This window comes from Mandrillus leucophaeus, unplaced genomic scaffold (assembly GCF_000951045.1).
Source record: "Mandrillus leucophaeus isolate KB7577 unplaced genomic scaffold, Mleu.le_1.0 Scaffold404, whole genome shotgun sequence".
Taxonomy (NCBI): domain Eukaryota; kingdom Metazoa; phylum Chordata; class Mammalia; order Primates; family Cercopithecidae; genus Mandrillus; species Mandrillus leucophaeus.
In genome coordinates this window covers 303816-325650 of record NW_012104299.1, presented here as the reverse complement: position 1 = coordinate 325650, position 21835 = coordinate 303816, and the positions used below count along the sequence as shown (strand labels likewise).

Below are 21835 nucleotides of genomic sequence, written 5' to 3'. Positions count from 1 at the left end.
GGTTATATATTTAATGAAGAACTAACAGATGTTCCTTTGGTGCTGTTCTACTTGAGTTAGTGTATTTCACCAGCCAATATTACTGTATTCCCTACTCAGTAAACGGTATATTAAATGCATGTGTAGTACAGTAAATGCTCTTGCATTGGAATTATGCGTGTAAAATCTGAAGAAACCCTAAACTCTGTGGTTTAGTTAGTGGTATTGTAGCATTGTCCTGGTTCTGCAAATGTGCCGTGGTTATGTAAGATGTTATCACTGGGGAAGCTGGATGAAGAGTATGCAGGAACAGTCTGTACTATTTTTGCAAATTCTTGTGAGTCTTAAATTATTTCAAATTAAATAGCTTAAAAAAAAAAGAAGAATTAAAGAGATGATCTAGTCCAGTTGTTTTCAACTTTAATTTTAGCAGTGGTCTCCCTCTTCTGCCTTCTCCTGCCTCCATCCTCAGCATCCTTAGGTACCACCTGACATTTAAAAAATACTGATCCCACCCAATACGTTTAGGCTCCAAATGAGGAAATCAGGGCCCAAAGAAGTAAAATGCATCACTATTTAGAGGTTATTGATAGAAGCATAGCGAGCCTGGGGAGTTTTTAGGACGCGTTGCTCTCTGCAGATCTTCATGACTCACAGCTCTGTCGCTAACACTGTGGTTTCTTTTGTCAGACTAGGTGAGATTAATTAGACTGGAAAAGAGTTTCCATGCTCCTGCATCCCATTGCTGCAGTGCCAGAAATGGCATCATCCATATAATTGAGACGGTGCAAGAGGTGGTTTGAGTTAGCAGACGGTTTCACAAAACACCACTCCGGGCGTTTGCCAAGAGGACTGGCTTGAAAGTCCAGGCTTGGGGTGCAGAAGTCGGGAATGCAGAAACTAGGAGGAAGTCCCTTAACTTCTGCCAGCTTGGCCTTCACTCTGACCACCTCTGAAGCCTGAGGGTGATTCGCTGCCCTGTTCCTCCCCATCCAGGCCCAAGTCACTAAAGTATTTTGGGGAAACCCTGGGCACCTTGAAGTTTGCTCCTATGGATAATGTAATAATAATAATAATTGCTTATATATGTCTTGGGATTTTAAGGTTGCAAAGCCTTTCTCTTATATTCCCTAAGTTGAGTGTCACCCCTTGCCCATGACATGGGCAGATTGATTTTCTTTCTGCTTTATAAATAAATGACGTGACTTTTCCAAAGTAAAAGTTTGTGCCGGGACTAGGGTCAGAACACAGGTCTCCACAGTCCTGCTCAGTGATCTTCTCATAGGAGAATCTCTTGTTCTAAACAAAGATCTTGGTTATTGTAAAGCACCTGTGCACACTTGCTGATCAACAAACAGCTGGTCCTATTATTATTACTGTCATTGTTGTAATTCATAGGCAGGATCTTTGGCCACACATAATTTTGGGGTGTGACGACACCAAGACTTGCCGGTTCTCCAGACTTAGGCAGGAGGTGGAAGTGATGGTTTCCTCTCTTCCTACACCTCCAAACGGTGAGATCCTGAAGGTGCCATATGGCTGTTGCATGAGTAAGCCTTAGGTTTTCCTGAAAAGTGAGTTGCCTGTGTGCCACGTCAATGGAGATCTATGTGACAACCAACTGGTATGACAACCACCCTGGGGCTGCCTGGCACGCACATACTCCTAAGGGCTCCGTGCAAGCTGCCATTCCTTATTTATTTAGTGCCATTTGTTGATGACTCGTTTCTGCAGGGAAAACTGGTTCCTTCGTTTCCCCTGGCATCTTCTGTGCCCTCTGCACTGTAGGACACAACCTTTCCTGTCAACACAGGTACTTTTAATTGGTGCTGGCACCAGCTTACTCGCTGAACATTCTTCCTGATGTCATGGAATCCTGGGAAAATTGGTGGGCTTCTCTAATGGTGGAAATCTAAGGTCATACTTCATACCATAGACCCAACTACTACTTTCCAGAAGAAATAAGCTGTCAAGGAAGATGCTGATTTTTCATACCCTGAGAGAGACATTTAGGAGGTAAACTACTGACCCGCCTCAAGGATATCATTAATCATCTGCACATAGAGGTGCTAGGTACTCACCTCGCACCTGTGACACACTTACTAAATATTTGTTGAATGACCTTCTAGAGCAGTAGTTTTCCAGTCGTTAGTGAGTCCGCCGACACGAGGATCACTGGCAGGATCTGCTCAAACACAGACTGGGAGGCCCCACCCCCAGAGTTTCTGACTTCGTTGGTCTGGGAAAGGACTAAATACTATACCTTTCTAACAAGTTCCAGGTGATGTGATGCTGTGTGGGAACCATGCTTTGAAAACCCCTGTCTTAAAGCAGGGCTTGGCAAACTTTTCCTAAAAGGGCCCCAATAGTAAATATTTTAGATTTTGTGGCCCACACAGTCTCTGTCATAATTATTCAACTCTGCCATTGTAGCCAAAGAAAATATGTAAATAAAGGGGCATGGCTTTTTTCCAATAAAATTTTATTTACAAAAACAGGTGGTGGACTTGTTTCCAAAAAAAAAAAAAAAAAAAGTGTTGCAAATATAAAAATTTGTTGTAAAGATATTGAGAGCCAGATCCTCATTCTGAGTAGATCTCCAAAAGCTCTTGGGATGGGAATCCAATGTTGGTCACATCGTAGGTCTGTGCTCTCTTAAGCAGCACAAATACAAAACTTGGAGTGAAACAAAGATGAGCATTGTTCCTGTGCAAGGATGACATGCAAATGTGTAAACCATTTCATATAAAAAAAATCTGAATTCTGATGTTCATCAACCATGTGATTTTGGGAAGGTCACTAACATCTCTGTAAAACGAGGATAATTTCACATTAAAAACTAGGGAAAAATGCTCACTTTTATAAGTTCTGGGTGGTGCAGACACGAGGGGTTTACTATTCTTTATACTTCTCTGTATGATTGAACTATTTCAGAATTCTCAAATCTTTAAAAAGTAGTCATAGGCCGGGCGTGGCTCACACCTGTAATCCCAGCACTTTGGGAGGCCGAGGCGGGCGGATCACGAGGTCAGCAGATCGAGACCATCCTGGCTAACACAGTGAAACCCCATCTCCGCTGAAAATACCAAGAATTAGCCGGCCATGGTAGTGGGCACCTGTAGTCCCAGCTACTCGGGAGGCTGAGGCTGGAGAATGGCATGAACCCGGGAGGTGAGCTTACAGTGAGCCAAGATTGCACCACTGCACTCCAGCCTGGGTGACAGAGCAAGACTCCATCTCAAAAAAAAAAAAAAAAAGAAAAGTAGTCATAACAAGCCTTTGGCATGTATGTGGCTTAGGCTTTAGGTTCCATAGTCAACCAAAAGGTGAATTATCTTATAGTCAGAATCACCTTTGGAATTCCCCGAAATCACCAGCACCAAGGCCCTCAGAAAGTCAGCAGCCAAGAATATTCTACTTTGTGTCACTTTGCATTACAGAAACCCTGGGAGAAAGGGTAATTCAAGCTTGGCATGTCTACAGTAGATCTCTGGATCTCTTGCCCTGCCCCAAACCCTGCTTTTCTAAGGTCTTGCTTAATTCAGTAGATGGCCACTCTGCCTTTACAGTTGCTTAGGCCACAAAGAGTGATTCAAGAGGAAGAACTTAACAGGAATGAGTCCTGATAGGTACATGTTGAGTATGAAATTGTTTTTGTAGTTCCAATAGAACAGCTGAGTCTATGGCCATACCACCCTGTACAGGCCTGATCGAAAGCTAAGCAGGGTGGGGTCTGGTTAGTACTTGGATGGTAGACAAATGGATCATCTGAGTAGAAGCTCGGAGCTCTACTATTTACTTATTTTTTGAGATGGAGGCTCGCTCTGTCACCCAGGCTGGAGTGCAGTGGCACAATCTCAGCTCACTGCAACCTCCACCTCCTGGGCTCAAGCGATTCTCCTACCCCAACCTTCCAAGTAGCTGGGATTACAGGCACGTGCCACCATGCCTGGGTAATTCTTGTATTTTTAGTAGAGACAAGGTATCACCATGTTGACCAGACTGGTCTCAGACTACTGATCTCAGGTGATCTGCCTGCCTCGGTCTCCCAAAGTGCTGAGATTACAGGTGTGAGCCACCATGCCCAGCCTACTTTTATATATTAATAAACAGAGGAGGCCGGGCACGGTGGCGCACACCTGTAATCCTAGCACTTTGGGAGGCCAAGGCAAGTGGATCACCTGAAGTCAGGAGTTTGAGACCAGCCTGAGTAACATGGTGAAACCCCGTCTCTACTAAAAATAAAAAAAAATCTTAAAAATAAAAAAATTAGCTAGGGGTGGTGGCAGGCACCTGTAATCCCAGCTACTCGGGAGACTGAGGCAGGAGAATCGCTTGAACCTGGGAGGCAGAGGTTGCAGTGAGCCGAGATTGTGCCACAGCACTCCAGCCTGGGTGACAAAGCAAGACTCCGTCTCAAAAAAAAAAGTAATAAAATTGAATAAATAAAAAAATAAGCAGAGGCCCCAGAAGCAGAGGTGCTTGTCTGCTCTACCTGCGTGGTACCCACCTACCCTGTGATACGGCACTCTTCTAAGCATTTTACAAAGACTGACTCGTTTTGTCCTTATTTATAGTAACCACAGAAGACAGATGCTGTTAATTTCTCAGCTTACAGATGAGGCAGAAAGGATAAGTAATTCACCCAAGGCCATGCCTCTGGGAAGTAGCAGAGCTGGAACCTGAACCCAGGCAGTGACTCCAGAGTCTATGCTCTTTAACCACGATGGTCTTCTGTATATAATTTTCCTCCCCTATCCATAATCTGTGAGTTGAGGAACAAAAGCTTAAAAATCTAAAGAAAAAAGATGTCTGGTTGCACCTTCGGTGCTCTATGTGGTATGCAAGAGAAGGTAATGAAATTGCAGTGGGCTCTGGGGAAGCGTAATGTCAGTGCCTTTCCAATTTTCATCTGACCATGCTGAGTTTCCCTATAAAAAGCATAAAATACTTTGGAGATGGTGCAGAAGCAAGAAAATGTACCTGTCAGTTTGGATGTAGATCTGGTTTCACAGTGTATTGTATTTCTGGATACCCTGTCCAAGAGGAGATCTTCGGAATGATCCATTTAGGGTTTTTCCTCTTCAGCTTCAAAAACACACCAATGTTGTGTCTACTTGTGCCCCAGCCTGTGCTAGGCACTGGGAAGACCGAGATGCCAAGTTGTTTAAAACACTCTACTGGTCCCCAAGGGCTTTGGTGACCATAGCTCCAGAAGTAATAGCTTTGGTGGAAACCGTGGTATGTGCAAATTTCACCCCATAAAGAGAGGAAACATAGGTATTCATTATGTAAAACACGATGCAGGCCAGATGCAGTGGCTTACGCAGCACTTTGGGAGGCCAAGGCTGGTGGATCACCTGAGGTCAGGAGTTCAAGACCAGCCTGGCCAACATGGTGAAACCCCATCTCTACTAAAAGTACAAAAATACCCGCATCGTGGCGGGTGCCTGTAATCCCAGCTACTCTGGAGGCTGAGGCAGGAGAATCGCTTGAACCTGGGAGGCAGAGGTTGCGATAAGCTGAGATCGTGCCACTGCACTCCAGCCTGGGAGACGAGCAAGACTCCATCTCAAAAAAAAGAAACAAACCAGTAACTATTTTAGATATTTATTAAATATAAATTTAATTTATATTTAAATTAATATTTATATTTATAAATTAAATTATATTTAATTATATAAATTAAATTTACATTTAATTATATAAATTTAAGTTATATTTAATTATTTAAATTGGGGAGTGGTGGGGCCTGAGCTTGGCTTAATCTAAAAACGTGGTCCTTTCATGACTAAAATGAGCACTGTGCTTCTTCTCCTCCCAGGACCCCAGGAGCAAGCACAAGTTCAAAATCCACACTTACGGAAGCCCCACCTTCTGCGATCACTGTGGGTCCCTGCTGTATGGACTTATCCACCAAGGGATGAAATGTGACAGTAAGTAAGTTTTCTTTTCCAGTTCATAGCGAGGCTCTGTAGCTCATGTTCAGGGTTTGCTGAGCAAGGAGGGCTCAGTAACTTTTCAACACCAACTCTTCAATAGAGAGAATTAGTTCAGATATATACCAGACTGACAAAGTGTAGAATCTTCCACTGTCAAAGTTCCAGTTTATTAAACTACTTGATTGCCTCATTATGAACCCCAAAAAAGCACTCGATTTATAAATGAGGTGGGGGGTGCTGTCACTTTTTTTTTTCTTCCTTTTTTTTTTTTTGTGGCAGAAGTCTTCAATCACTGTAAAATATAGCCTAGTCAAACCCCAAAGAAGCCTCCCGCCGCCGGGTCCACATTTGGTTAGCTTCAAAATAAGCCAAGCAACCATACTCATTATCTTCCTGTGTCTCTAATTAGTGGGTGGACTGTGGAAAAATCCAGTAGGCTCTTCTTAAAACTGAAACCAAAATGAACATAAAAACCAGAATAGCATCTTATTTAAGTTCACTCACCCTGCATGTTTATGGATGGATCAAATGTGTATCAGCCCGGCTCAGAACACTGAGGACCACTGACAAGCAAGACACCAGCCCTTTTCTGTTATTTTTTGTTATGTGTGTATCTCCATCAACTACCAGGAGGAAAAAAAGCAACTATGAAGACTCTTTGCTTTGATCATTTTTTTTTTTTTGAGATGGAGTCTCTCTGTCAACCAGGCTGGAGTGTAGTGGTGCGATCTCAGCTCACTGCAGGCTCTGTCCCCCGAGTTCACGCCATTCTCCTGCCTCAGCCTCCCGAGTAACTGAAACTACAGCCCCCACCACCACACCCAGCTAAATTTTTGTATTTTTAGTAGAGTTGGGGTTTCACCGTGTTAGCCAGGATGGTCTCCATTTACTGACCTGGTGATCTGCCCGCCTCGGCCTCCCAAAGTGCTGGGATAATAGGCGTGAGCCACCGCGCCCAGCCTGCTTTGATCGTTCTTAAAGTATGAGATTCCTCAGGCTATGTTTGTTTAAATACAAGTTGATACTTTTAGGACATGAAAAGTTAATTGCCCAGCCTGTTTTTCTAATAGGTTGGGAAGCACTGTGGAAATTTCAGCCTATTGCCATTTGCTAATGACTATTGCCATTTGCTATGACGGCCAGAAGCTGATATTTGTATCTTACATGGAGCAAACTGTAGAAAAAGGAACATAAACGAGCATTATAGAGTAGATGGAGTTTCTCAGACACAGAGATTCTTCACCTTACAGAGTTGTACAGCGTCACAACCAAATGCCATGTTTGTTTGCTTCAAGAAACCCTAGGATTTCCACCTGTAATCCCAGCACTTTGGGAGGCCGAGGCGGGCGGATCACCTGAGGTCAGGAGTTCAAGACCAGCCTGACCAACATAGTGAAACCCTGTCTGTACTAAAAATATAAAATTAGTTGGGTGGTGGCAGGCACCTGTAATCCTCAGCGACTCAGGAGGCTGAGGCAGGAGACTAGCTTGAACTCGGGAGGCGGAGGTTACGGTGAGCCAAGATTGTGCCATTGCACTCCAGCCTGGGCAAACAAAAGTGAAACTTGGTCTCAAAACACTAGAGAAAAAAAAAATCCTAGGATTCCAAAGATATGGTTTTCAGGGGTTCTGCAAGGGCTTACAGCTTAAGTGCATTTGTATATATATTTTAACTACTTCAAAACTGGGAACAAAATAAACATTTGAACATGTTACATACTCAACCTTCACTCCTTGGGCAGAACTTGGTTTCTGCTACAGCATCCTCTTCACCGAAGAGTCGGCTGGGATGGGGAAGCATACCATTAGACACTGTTCCTGTTTGTACATAGTTTTCTGTGTGAATCAGGAGTTTTGGATCCTGTACCACTTTAACAAAATGCAAAAATAAATGAGATGTGGAGGCTGGTCTGAGACATCAACTTGCATCCCTAACCACTGGTTTCAAAGTTCTGTTTGTATCGGAGGGCTTTACTGGTGATCCTTGAATGTCTTTATAATAAATATATGGTATAAATTTGCGTTTGTTAGCTGAGTTGATGCTAATAAAATAACACTCATGTGGTTTACATAATTAGATTCTGCTTTAGATTTTGTTTGCAAAATGGTTTCCTTACTAAAAAAAATTTTGAAAACCGCTGACCTGGACCAATGCTTTTTTGTTTGGTTTTGTTTTAAACTCTTTTTCTTAGGAATCTTAAGGCTTCTGTGGCTGCCGCCTGTGCTCCTTTGATGAGCCCCAGAACTGCAACCCCTACTGACCTTAACTTCTGCAGAGAAAAAGCCTCTTCCCGTGCCCTTCCACCTTGTGCAATTGTAATCCTAGATGGAGTTCCACTTGGGATGGGGCAGGGCGTCAGGGGGCAGTTAGCAACAACAACTCGAGTGGGCCAACCTCTCATTTTGTAGAGCTGGAAATGAAGTTAGAACAAATGAGCTTCCCAAGATATACAGCGGAGACTGGAACACGGCCCAGTGCACTTTCACCTCCCGTACCCTCCCCGTTGCCTGTGTGCTTTCCAGAGGCTCTGGCATTTACTGCCTTCACATTGCAAATTTTGCCCGGACACTTAAACACACGACATGGTTAACGCAAGCGACATTCATAACACAGCTTTTCAGGAGCCTTTATATTGGCTAAATTCGAAGTGTAGAATTTTGAACAGTTAGCCTTGGAAATGGAAGCCTAATAGCATCCACATTTGTGAATTAGCTAATTGTTCTTTCCTCAGCATGTCCATCATTCTGCTGTCAGTCTTTAATCGGAGCGGTATACATTATTCATGATGCTTTTTCAATTTACTTTGTCATGTTAAAATTAAACACTCCAAATGAAACAGAGAGGAAGACCTCACCTTGATGATTACGGAATAACCTTATTAGCATCCTGGCAAGGATTCGTGAGGATTCCAGGGGCCTTCCCTCCTTCTGGAAGCCTAAAGGTACAAGGACGATCGAGCTAGAACACCTATACACGGTCTTCTGTTTGTTTCCGGCACACAGGATTCTTTTCAGGGTTTCTTTGGTTCATTGCAATAATACTGATCTTTTTTTATCCTCCCCCTGTCTCACCCACATAATGTCAGCTGTAAGGAGTGGCTGATCATGCTAGGCGGGTATTTGTTTTACTTGGAATAATATTTAAATATTTGAAGACAGGTTTAAAATACCAAATACAAGTTCTTTGGGGAAAAAAACACAGGCAGTGTACTTAAACCTTGTTGAAAATACAAGGTTAGCTGAGGAAAGGAAAATTTAATGAATTTTCTATACTCAATCTGCAGATTTTCACTGTTTCTCAGTGGTAAGCCCAGAAAAGCATACAGAATTCATTAGCAAAAAGTCTTATGTTTAAGCTGGGAGCAGTGGTTCACATCCGTAGTCCCAGTACTTTAGGAGGCCTACATGGGAGGACCGCTTGAGCCCAGGAGTTCAAGGCTGCACTGAGCTAGGATTATGCTACTGCACTCCAGCCTGAGAGACAAAAGGAGACCCTGTCTGAAGAAAAAAAAAAAAAAATCCTATGTTTAAAATTTTCATATTACTTTGCCTCTGTGTACATAAAATATTAATTAAGCTGAGCTTTGTACATATTTACCTGTGTGAATTTTGTATACTGTTAAATATTTGAAACAATCACAGAAGGCCAAGCTGGGATATTTTGCTTCAGTGAAGATTGAGCAAATATGGTATGGGTATTTTAAGGATATTGTCACTCACATGAAGCCTGTGCTGTACAGGACATCTGCTAACAGTTCTTTATGTCACCAAAAACAGTATAGCAAAGTATCGAGTTGGGGGTAACTCATTTTCACTTCTGCTCGTGCACCAAAACACTGAGGAGCGGTGGTTGGAGTCCATATGCCCAGCTCACCCTCTGCTTTCTTGATTCACAGCCTGCGATATGAACGTTCACAAGCAATGCGTCATCAATGTCCCCAGCCTCTGCGGAATGGATCACACAGAGAAGAGAGGGCGGATTTACCTAAAGGCTGAGGTTGCTGATGAAAAGCTCCATGTCACAGGTAAGGCTTGCTCATCCCGGAGCAGCATCGTGGGCAGGCATTTGGATGAAGTTTGATATTAAGGCAGGGTGGGGGCTGAGCTGTATGCCCTGAGGCCTCTGGAGAGGCAGTTGTCCTGGTGGAACCATCACTGTCTGGGAGCCCTGCAGCCCTCTGATCCCTCACGTTAATACACCTCCCAGGAGACGGGTCTGTACACCCAAATTCCCAAATACTCAATGTCACACGAAGTCACAACCACTGTGTGGATTGGACTATTCTGACAGCATGGCCTGTATACTCTCCTCCCGGTGACAGGGGAGCCAGTTAATCAAAATGCTGTTGGAGGGAGTGGAACTAGAACAAGGGGAGGCAAATGAATGGATGACCCAGGTGTTTTGTGGCATTGGGCTGTGATGGCCCAATAAATCCACCTCAGAAACAGCAACAGTCGTTGAGTGCTTTTGCTTCCCCTGTGTTAGGGATGGTGCTAGGAACTTCACATAGATTAATTATTTAGACCTGACACCTAGCTGGTTATTAACTTCATCTTCCAGAAGAGAACACTGAGACACAGATCAGTACTTTGCAGTGTTACAGTTAGTAAGTGAGGAGCTGGGATGGGAATGGAGGCATTTGACTCCAGATACTGTGCTTGTAATTACCACACCTCCCACAAACAGCCTGGCTAGGTGACCGGAATTCCCTGTCCACGGGCCTGGTTACTCCCTCCTCGGGGCTGTTTCTGGGTGGGCTCTGCCATAGCATGGCTTTTCCTTTGGTTTTCCCACCAAATCCACTTTCGGTTAATCGGCACACTCAGTCAAGTTATCCTGGAGTCCTATTGGCCTAGGACCCATCCCGTGTCCTCAAGATGACTTGAGTTCTCTGTACCATGACCCACTCCATGTTGGTGTGTGGTTGAACTCTCAGGCATCAGCCTATTTCCTTGTACTTGGGGGTCCCGGAGTGACCAACTGTATACATTACTCTTGTTGACAAGGGCATTCATCTTGATTTGATCAGCAAAGGTATCTTCCATTTGTATCTAGGAATTTGAAGCTGTCATAAACATGGAAAGACTGATGCTAATCTATTATGCTTAGATAACAGAAAACATAGAAGAAGGGCTTAGGAGGATCTGTTTAAGAAAAAAAAGGAAAGGTGGGGGCTTCCAAAGAAAAGCTTACTTTTGGAAACATCCTCAGGTTTTTCCTTTGAAAGATAAGCAAATGTTCGAACCAGGGCTGCCCTCTCAGGTAAGAACTCAAAGAAAACCACAGGATTCCAAGGTATCGCTAGGAGGGAGTAACAGTTTGCCTCCGGATAACCTTGAAACCAGCTATAGCTGATGGTCAGAATGGAATTGGGAATGAAATCCCTATCATAGATACAGAATCCCTTCTGACTTTTTGTAGATTTTAGAGAAATTCTTTTATTTTCTCAAGACCATCCCTATAATGCCTTTGGGGCTGTGGCTGTCACCTGCATTTCTTTTTAATGGGCTGATGCTGTCCTTGGAATCCACTCTGCCCTTATCTGACAGCCAGGGCCCCTCTGACTGGGAACTGCTGCTCTCTGCCCAGAGGAAGATGGTGTTCCTTGGGGGCCATGATCTAGGCCATGAGACCCCTCTGCAACATCACAGCCTTGTTCTTGTTTCTCTTTTCTACTAAGGCTTCCACATTGTCAAAACCACATATGGGGGGGCAGATTTTGCAGTCAAGGGGAAAATTACCATAACACCTAATGTCCATAGGTGGTAAAGGATCAAGGAGCATAAAGTAGAATGCCTATGGGCTAAACATTTCTATGCTTTTCTTACCTTTTCCTTTATTTCCAAAGCGACTGCTGTTGGCAATAGAGTAGACATCACAGGTGAATATTCAGAGTTTAATTATGGGTTTACATGTGGCTACCTTATGGCTCACTGTAAGGCAAGAATGCCTGGACAGAGCATTTAAATGTTTAGCTGGCATTCTTTGTGTTTCTAGATAAAGGAAAACTTGCACACTGTGCATGCTGGACACACCCCGTGCCGCCTTCGGTAATAAAAGCAGCAACCATATGTACTGCCTGAACCTTCCAGTCTCTCGTATGAGCCTCAACAGCCTTGCAGATCTAAAACTGCACAGAGAGGCGCAGATGCCCTGGCTGGAGTGGCACAGGTACACAGGTGGAAGAGAAACGTCAGACCTCTTTGTGCTAGAGCTTACATCAGGCTAATTCCTCTACTATTGCCAAGAGTTGAACTTGACTCACAATTGTAGAATCAGCTTAAGGAACAATACCTTTCACTGGGTCGGACATCGACCTTTTACATGTGAAAGCCAGCCAGTATTACTTATGGCAACTATCTGGGCCAAGTCCCTTGAGAATTAGTTTACAAATTTTTGTAGAACTATAGCTCCACTCTAGGAATGTGAATTCAGCAAGTTTAATAATAATAATGTCTTATTCCATTCAGGCCACTATCACAAAATACCTTAGACTGGGTTATTTATAAATAATAGGGATTTATGTATCACAGTTCTGGAAGCTGGGAAGTTCAAGATCGAGGCCCCAACAGATTCAGTGTCTGGTGAAGGCTCCGTCTCTGCTTCATAGATGGCACTTCTCACTGTGTCCTCACATGGAAAAGGAAGACAGGCTGTGTCCTCACATGGTGCAAGGAGCAAACTTGCTCCCTGTTATCTCTTTTATAAGGCTCTGCGTTTGGATGAAATATCCCAAAGCAATTACTTCCCAAATGCCCTACCTCTTAATACTATCACACTGGAAATCCAGTCTTAAGATATGAATTCAGACCATAGCAAATAATAGCAGCAGCTCACAGCTACTCAGTGCTTCCCCCACAGGACCACTTTTTAAGTACTTTATGTACTAACTTTTATTCAAATCTGTGAAGAAGTTGACTTTATTATCCTTACTTTATAGATGAAGAAACAGAGACACAAGGAAATGAAGTGACTCACCCAGAGTCACACAGATGGTAAATTGGATGGCTAAATATTTAAATGGCAGATGCAGAGAGAAGATATTTTGATGACAGTATCCATAAGAATTGGAGTCTATTTTTGAAGTACAGTTGTGTGTGTGAAGGGAATCCAATCTTAAGTATGGAAAGTCAGGCTCAAGGAAATAACTAATTAGTAATTACATCTTTAACGTTTTAAATTTAAAGTAATTTAAAATTTTCAGAAAAGTTGCACACATAGTACAGAGTTCTCGTACACCCTTCACCCAGCAACCCCTGGTGTTAATGCCCTTGTATAACTATAGTAGCTGATAAAACTTTGAAAAATAGGTACTTACAGCTGGGTGCGGTGTCTCACGCCTATAATCCCAGCACTTTAAGAGGCCGAGGCGGGTGGATCGCTTGAGGTCAGGAGCTTGAGACCAGCCTGGCCAACATGGTAAAACCCCGTCTCTACTAAAAATACAAAAAATTAGCCAAGTGTGGTGGCGTGCGCGTGTAGTCCCAGCTACTCAGGAGGCTGAGGCAGGAGAATCGCTTGAACCTGGGAGGAGGAGCTTGCAATGAGCCCGAGATTGTGCCACTGCACTCCAGCCTGGGCGACAGAGCGAGACTCCACCAAAAGGAAAAAGAGAGACAGAGAGAAGGGAAGGGGAGGGGAGAGGAGGGGAGAGGAGGGGAGAGGAGGAAGGAGTGCCCATATTAGTTACTAGGAGTTGTTTTAAACAGCCAAATAGAAGACATCAGACTCATCTTCTTTCAGTATAAAAGGGCCGCAAGTGGTACTAAGCAGAGCCCCCTGGGGGCAGCACTCGCCAGTGATGGATGGCATCCCCACCCCCAGTACCTGCCTGCACCATTTCCCAACCAAATAGTTCAGGCATGAGTTTATCTTGAGAAATGTTTTCATACCAATAGCTACCATTTATTGAGTGCTTGCTCTATATTTATTGTTAATAGGACTGAACCTTTGTGCTCAGCATTTTATGTTCATTGCTTCATTGACTCCCCAAACAATCCCATGAAGTAAATACTATTATTATCCTCCTTTTTGAGATGAGCAAAGGAGCTGAGAAAGGAAGAAAATCACTCCAAGTTACAGGGTGGAAAGTGATGTAGTGGGGGCCGCAGCCCAGGCCTGGCTTCCACAGCCTTGCTTTCAGTACCTAGGCTATGAATGTTCCAAGTCTCTTTTATTAATTAGAGTCTCCTTTGGAACAAACAATAAACCCATAAATATTTGCTGAACCCACAATCAGCACCCCACAAGGTTCTCTGAGGTCACGGAAAGTCCCAACATGGGACTTAAAACCAGGGGAGAAAAGAGTAACACAGGAAGAGGATAAAGAACAACCCACATCCATGTAAAATTAAGTGCCAAGTACGTGGTGATGAAATAGCACACCCTTGGGAGGTGCTGATGGTGGGGAAGGGGACAGAGATGGAAGGAACCCGTGGAGAAGCTGCCGACTGAATACTGTAGGTATTTGAGAGGCAGAGAGGGAAGAGAGCTCCGACTGAGAGAGGTAGAGGGCTGTGGGAATTAGCCTGGTGACGGCTTTCATGAGAACACAAATATAAACCATAAGCCATCACGCGCAGCGTTTATGGTCCAAATGTGAGTGATTTCTCAGAAAATGCATTTAAACCTAAACGCTGAGCAGCTGTGTTAATTGCTAGGTTAGTTCCAGCTGTGTCTTACCTGTGTCGAATCGCAAATTTTACGCAGTAATCCCAAAGTAACATAGAAACTCTGAACAGGAGCTCTGCTGTGGGATGGAAACCACCCTTTGCAGTCAGAGGTGAGTTTTCTTTCTAGCTTGGTGGGGTGTTTATGGGAAAGCCCGCCACCTTAGCAGTGTATTTTTATTTTTTGCCTTCGGGCAGTGGTGCTGATGTTATCAGAATGGTGTCGCATGTTTTTTTTTTTTTCTTCTTCTTATAGGAGATTGTAATTGGTTTTCTACACTCTGGTGTGTTTTGTAAATTCGGTTTATAGGCGTAGTAAAAAAAAATCCCTCATGGGAACCAATTTTCAATTTAATCTTGTAAGTAAATGGAAAAAATATCGGGTGCTTTACAGCTGTTTCAGGAGCATATCTCTCCCACAAATAGATTATTCTGAAGAAGAGTCTCATTTTCTCAACAACTAGAGGTTGTTAGTTTGATGTGGAGATTGAAGTTTTAAACTGAACTCCGGTCGGGGAGGGGAAGATTTCCTCCCAGCTCTTACCGCACAGGGACTCCTCCTGCCTACCTGGGGCCCTGCGTGATTCGATGTCTGTCACCCCTGCAGGTACGGAGACTCACCCTCATCTTATTGTGTATTCCCTCTGTGTGTTCTTCCACCTTATCATGGTGTATTTGCTACAGAATGAAGGAAACGAGCCTCAGCCTTGTATGATAATCATTCATTTTTTTGCTTCACCCATTGATCGTACATTATTGAGCGTGTGTCCTGCTCTCTTCCTGGCACCAGGGATGCTAAGATGATTAAGACCTAGACCGTGTCACAGACCATGTCAAAGACCACACGGACCGTGCTGTACCTGGTTTTTTGAAGTGCAGTGGGAGTTTGGGAGAAGGGGAGCCTCAATGGCCCTGGGGAGGCAGTAGGTGACAGCTTCACATCGGAAGTGGCAGTGGAGCTGGGAGGACAGGGAAGGGAAGGAGAGGGCATTCCAGGCAAAGATGCAGAGTGTGTTCAGGAAGCTCAGCACCATCCAGGATGTCAGGAATTTCAAGTGAGAGTTGGAGAGAGCTGGAGGGAAGTTTGTTTCTTTCCATTTTCAAAGTATGAGAGCTGCAATTATCAGTTTACCAGTTGCACAATCCTTAGGAGCCGTGTGCACAGGCTCTGAGTTAAATATTTCTTTTTAAAATGGGAAGATTTTAAGTTGCAGATAGCTACATTTTCAGCAAGAACAGAGCCTGAACCCTAGACATCACCCTGAGATTCACAGTGAGCAGAGATCTTCTCTGTCATTGCTGGGTAAGGAGACGCAGCAGGTAGCGCATGCTTTGCCTAAAAGCTTTGCACAGGTACCTTTTGCAGTGACAAGCAGGCTGTGGAATATAATAACTTGAGGGCTGCCAGCAAGGAGATGCACCAAGCTGCTTACTTAAAGGAAAAAGTGTTAGTTGGAAGTCGTTTCTGTTCAATAAATCTTAGTTATGGGATTTGGATCCAGATCAGGAACATAAACGGTGACACAGCAGATATATCTGCTCCTTTGTGTAGGGATGGAGAGGGTGCTGGCAAGAAGCTGCTTGTCCTCAGGGGCACCCACAGTGCCCACTGTTGGTGATGCTGCATTTGACCACTTAGTTCCGTGTTCTTAGCGGATCCCTCCACTGCAAAGGTATTTTTGTTGTTGTTGTTGTTTGTAATTAATAAGGAATCTGGATGTTGTACTTGATGACCAACAACCTCCCATCTAATGGTTTTAGCCTTAATTATTTTTTATTTTATTTTATTTTACTTTTTTTTTGAGACGGTTTGAGACTCTGTCACCCAGGCTGAAGTGCAATGGTGCAAGCTTGGCTCATTGCAACCTCTGCCTCCCAGATTCAAGCGATTCTCCTCCCTCAGCCTCTCGAGTAGTTGAGATTATAGGCGTGTGCCACCATGCCTGGCTGATTTTTGTTTTTTGGTAGAGACAAGGTTCCACCATGTTAGCCAGGCTGATCTTGAACTCCTGACTTGAGGTGATCCACCCGCCTTGACCTCCCAAAGTGTTGGGATTACAGGCGTGAGCCACCGTGCCTGGCTGATCATTCTTGATTAAAAGAAAGTAAGGAGACATGATTACCAAATGCAATCTTTAGCACATGGTGGGATCCTGGATCCAAGAAAAAAAACAGCTGTTAAAGAACATTTGGGGGACAGTGGGGACAGTTGAATCTGAACTGTATTTTAGAGAATGTTTTTGTACCAGTGTGAAATTTCTGGGTGGTAATGGTCATGTGATTATGGACGGGAATGCGGAAATATTTTAGGGGTCATTTTTCCTGATGTCTGCAACCTACTTCCAAATGGTTCAACAAAAGCAAAAAAACAGACAGAAGTCTGAAAATAGGACCAGGCAGGGGTTGGGGGCAAGAAGAAGAGGGTGTGTGCAGGCAAGAGCACCTGTGGCGGAATAATAGTGACTCTAGAAAGTGATATAGTACTTCAGTTCACTGTACTGTTCTTTCAACTTCACTCCCAAAAACTTAGGCAATGATATCTGTGTCTGGAGCTTTGTTTCAGCTGATCCAGTACTTAAATGTACTCTCTAGAGGTCATTCTTGGCTAGAAGGAAGCCCCCGCTGAAGCAGCCATCAGAGCCCTTCGGCAGTCCAGCTTCCTTGCCTCCACCATCTTGCTTTATGACCCTCCCATGCCTCTGTCCATGGCCACCAACAGCTTTCGTTTTGTGGATGGCACACCAAAGGAGACAATTATTCTGCCCCCACCCTGTGTTTCTTTGTGGCTCTGCACTGAGGCTGGGCCTTGAAGCCTGGTTCATGAAGAGCACTCACCTGGCCTCTGGCCCCCGTTAAACAGGTGAGTCACTGACCATTTCCTTAGAGCCACCTGGGACTGGCTGCATGGGACTTGCCATGACACAGCGGGCCAGACTGCCACAGGCAGGTTCTGGGAATTGTGCACTCACATGGATGGGCAGGGGCTGCCTGGGATTGGGAGCCACTAGTGGTCTATGTCCCCAAGAGCTTGTATATGACCCCCATTTTCCAAATAGCTCGGGCAGAAAAGAAAACATGAATTAAACAGCTAAAGGAGTCATACATAGATGTGTGTACATATGTGTAAGAAGTAGGCTGAGCATGGTGGCTCACGCCTATGGTCCCAGCTACCCAGGAAGCTAAGGTGGGAGGATCTCTTGAGCCCAGGAGTTTGAGACCAGTCTGGGCAACATGGCAAGACCTCGTCTATACAAAAAGAAAAAGTAAATTAACCAGATGTGGTGGTATGCACCTGTAGTCCCAGCTACTCAGGAGACTGACGCAGAAGGATCGCTTGAGCCCAGGAGTTTGAGGTTACAGGGAGCTATGATTGCACCACTGCATGCCAGACTAGGTGACAGAGCAAAACCCCATATCCAAAAAAAGTAGTAGTTGTGGGCACAATGTTGGCAAAACTGTTACTTATGATATAAATAAACATCAAGGAGTTGGAGAATGGCTGAGTGGGCCGTTTGTATTCTCCATCTCCTCTCTCCTTGGATACCCCACTGATCTGGGGGTTCCCTGCCCACTTTAAAGACACCAGCTTCTAGTTCCTGCAAGCTTCCATCTCTTAAAAATAAGTAAATAAATAAATAAATAAAAATAAATAAAAAACCAACAACCTTTATGATGCTCACACATAAGAGAAACTACTTCCTTTAGTTCGGGCTTAAATACTGGTAGAGAAAAGTCCATAATAAGAGGGGTAACTGCTCTTCATGACAAAGCACACTTTGTCTCCACGGCTTTGTAGAAGTTTTATGAATCCAGTAACATTAGCTGAAAGCGTTGTAGAATTCATTTTCCCTGGGGAGAGGCACAGCAAGCATGGGTGTCCTCTCTTTTGTGGGGGGGGGTGTGAGTGTGTGTGGGGTTTTGTGTTTTTTTGGAGAGGGTTTTTGTGTGTGTTTTTCTCTTGGGATGTTTTCGGCGTCTGTGGGGGGGGGGGGACCCTTATTATCCGATGATCTCTCCATGCCTGGCCTCTTGCAAATGGAGATGCTAACGAGACTCAGCCAGTCACAGCAGTAGCAGCTGCCTAGAAAGGGGACATGAAGGGCAAACCAGAGAAGCTCCTGGTGTTTCTTGAATGCAGAGATCCTGTGAGAAGAGAAACCGACACTGATTGAACAGTTTTTGTGTACCGGGCCCTGATTGGATGCTTTCCTACATATTCCATCACAACCACCTTTCGGAAAAAATGCCATCATCAGCATCAGCAGCATCATCATTTTGTAACTGAAGAAACTGAGGCTTGGAGAGCTCCTACAGCCTGCCCAGCTGCCTCTATCACCCATACATGCCCTTCCCGCTATTGTAAGCTGCTGACCCTTGGCTCTGGCTGAGGGAAGATCCTGTGATTACTCACAGCCGTTTCCCTTGGGTACAGACACAGCCCACACTGTTGCTTCAAGTGCTTGCAATTTCACATTCTATCCTGCAATTAATAGTGGAGGCTACTCTGGGATGGCTCCGCAGCTCCTCTGATTACTGTTCTGTTGGCACCACTGAGGGTGAGGGTCTGTCCTCACTTCCCCAGGCCCTCCATTTTCCAGGGTTTCCATAATGGCTGGAAATAAAAATGGTGGCAGGGAATCCAGCTGAAGTCTTCTGTGCTGGAAAATGAAGAACTAAAATGGGCAGAAGGATGGAAACACGCCGTTTCAGGACATGTTTTGACAGTGTGTGACTTGCATGGGCATGCGACTGGACCAGCCCTTTCTTGGCATCCTCCTGGCTTTTTCTTAGTGGTCCCAGTTCTTCCCCATTGGAGACTCATCCGGCTCTCACATTCTCACAGTCTTCAGAGAAATCAAATCTAGCAGTCACCTGCCTTGAGTTCACTGGTGCTTAACATCCAGGCACATCCTTGGCACAAGAAAATGGGAAAGTGCCTCTTAGCTAAAACATACAGCAGTGCACTTGTACCAGAAGAAAGCCTGCACATTATCCCATTCAAATGCATATGCTTTGGAGTCATAACGGCATGTTTTCAGTGGATTTATCTACTCTCTCTTCTTCCTTGATTGGACATTTCTGAATATCAGTGTCTTACATCCACATGCCCCCTTCTGCAGCCAGTACCTTGCCCATCTCCCCATATTTACCCTTTATGTCCCCTACTCGTTTGCACCCAGATTTCCAAGCCATGTGCAGCTTCCCCAGTGTGGCAGGCAATAGCCCACCAGTGTTTCCTCCCTCCTTACCTTTGCTTGTGCCATTTTCCCTGCTCCCCAAAGAATGTATTTTTAACATTCAGCCCCAGTTACCTTTAGGAAGCCTCTCCTCACGTTTTATGCCCTGCCTGAAACCAACCACTTTCTCTCCATGCCTTTTGTAGCATGTGTTATGAGATTTCACCTATGTGTTTATTTGCCTGTTGATCTCCTTCCACTATATCATAAGTCCTTTGAGGTCAGAGATGGCGTCTTATCTCCTGTACCCAGCCTAGTGCCTCAAATTTGTACAAAATGTGTGTCTGTTGAGCCAATGATGGTGATGATGGAAGTACACAACAAGCACAGCATAGAAGTTGACTCAGGCTTTTACTGCACTCCTCACCCCAAATCCAAGTGACTCTTCCCGTTTTACCCCTACATCTGGATCAAGTTAAAATGATCCTGTTTTAACCCAATTCATAAAGCCACATGACTTCTGGGATCCTTTAGAGAAACATCTATCAGCTAAGAAAAAGGTTGCATCTTCTCAAAGAGACACATCATTGTTTACATCCCAACTGTTGTACCTTGTCCTCACTGATCTGTGGCTCAGCTTAATGTCAGATATGTACAGACTTGCAGCATGCCATCCCACAGATTGTTATTCATGCTTGGCTCTCTGTGCGGCGATTCCAACAGAGCTTTTCACTCTGGGTGCTTAGTCACTAGATGTGCGTGGGAGGCAGCAAACTGGAGCAAAGGGCAAAGAGTTGCCAGTGTCATTTCCTTCATGAGGCATTTGTGTTTGTTGTAAAGCACCCTGGTGTCCATGCTCGTGGTGACATAGTTTCTCTTTCTGCTGCTTAAGATACCCCAAGCCCCCAGATTCTTTATAGGGTCATCAGTCATCCATCTTCTTTGACTTCAGTGACTCCTGCCAGGAGGAAGCGTTCTTAAAGATAGGCTTTGAACGCCTGCATCCCTGGAAGAGGAGAAGCAAATTATTTCTGGGGCCTCTTTCAAGATTACCCCATTAGAATACAGAGATATTGACATTGACTGAGCAGGTCATTCTTGTGCAGGATTTTAATTGCTTCTAATTATAGGATTATCATTTAAGCACAAGATTAATTGCTATGAAATTACTGCAAGGAACTTTATCTTCTTCTAGTAAGTAAATGTGTTAGCCAAGTGAGAAATCTCTTAGAAGCTTGCAAATGATGTCTTTTCAATCACTTTCCTTTGAAACTGTCTTCTAATGCTTGGGGAATGGGAGAGAGATCTTGGGGGTCAGGATGAAAGACGAAATAAATAACAGATAAATGCTCCTTTTGGTTCCCGGTTCTCCACCAAAAGGGTGGAAAACTTGAAGGGTTTGGGAATGGTTAGGTTCACCAGTGGAAATGTCCTAAAATAAATGCAGAAATTCTTTTCCTCTCTTGATCCACGTCATCTTCAACGGTGGGTAGGAATGGCTCAGTAGGAAACTAGAATCGGCAGGTGCTGTCCTATGGTCCTTTTCAACACCAAGCTGCTCGGATATCTTAGCAAAAAAAAATGTTTTCAGATGTGTTGTAAAGGAATCTCCAATTAATGTGAATACACCTGCTGTGATTATTGGCATCAAAATGGTGCAGAGAAACATCAGACTGTGTGCGTCTTAGCTTGTAGGCATTTCCAATTGGAAAGATTCAGATTTCCTGAGAAAATATGAGATAAGTTAGCTCCTGAGCTGGTTCTAAAATATCCCCATTTGAATAGCGGGCCGTGGCCACCCACTGAAAGCTCTGCACAGAGCATCCCCACGGGGGACTTTTTATACTGAGAAGAATGGTAGCTGCCTTTACGTGCATTTTCCTTTTTAATTAATGCAAGGTTTGTGGTTAATTAAAGACAGGGTCCCTTTTCAAACCAAAGCAGGCATTTTTTCCTAGAATAATGAGGAGAGAATAGAAGCAAGGCAAACTTCCTGTAAAAGTTTTCACAGTGAGGAGGGGTGAATTTGGGGAAGGTGGCCTGAAGGAAGTGTCGTTTCATCAACTT

The 21835-nt window shown here is 44.2% G+C and overlaps 1 protein-coding gene across 1 annotated transcript in view; it reads left to right on the top strand.

Annotated features, from left to right (window-relative positions):
- The window catches only part of PRKCA (protein kinase C, alpha), a 329541-nt gene that overhangs the window by 143160 nt on the left and 164546 nt on the right, over nt 1–21835 (top strand). Inside the window, exons 3-4 of the mRNA XM_011992150.1 lie at nt 5804–5915; nt 9818–9946. Coding sequence (XP_011847540.1) covers nt 5804–5915; nt 9818–9946 — 241 coding nt within the window. The remainder of the gene's footprint in view (nt 1–5803; nt 5916–9817; nt 9947–21835) is intronic.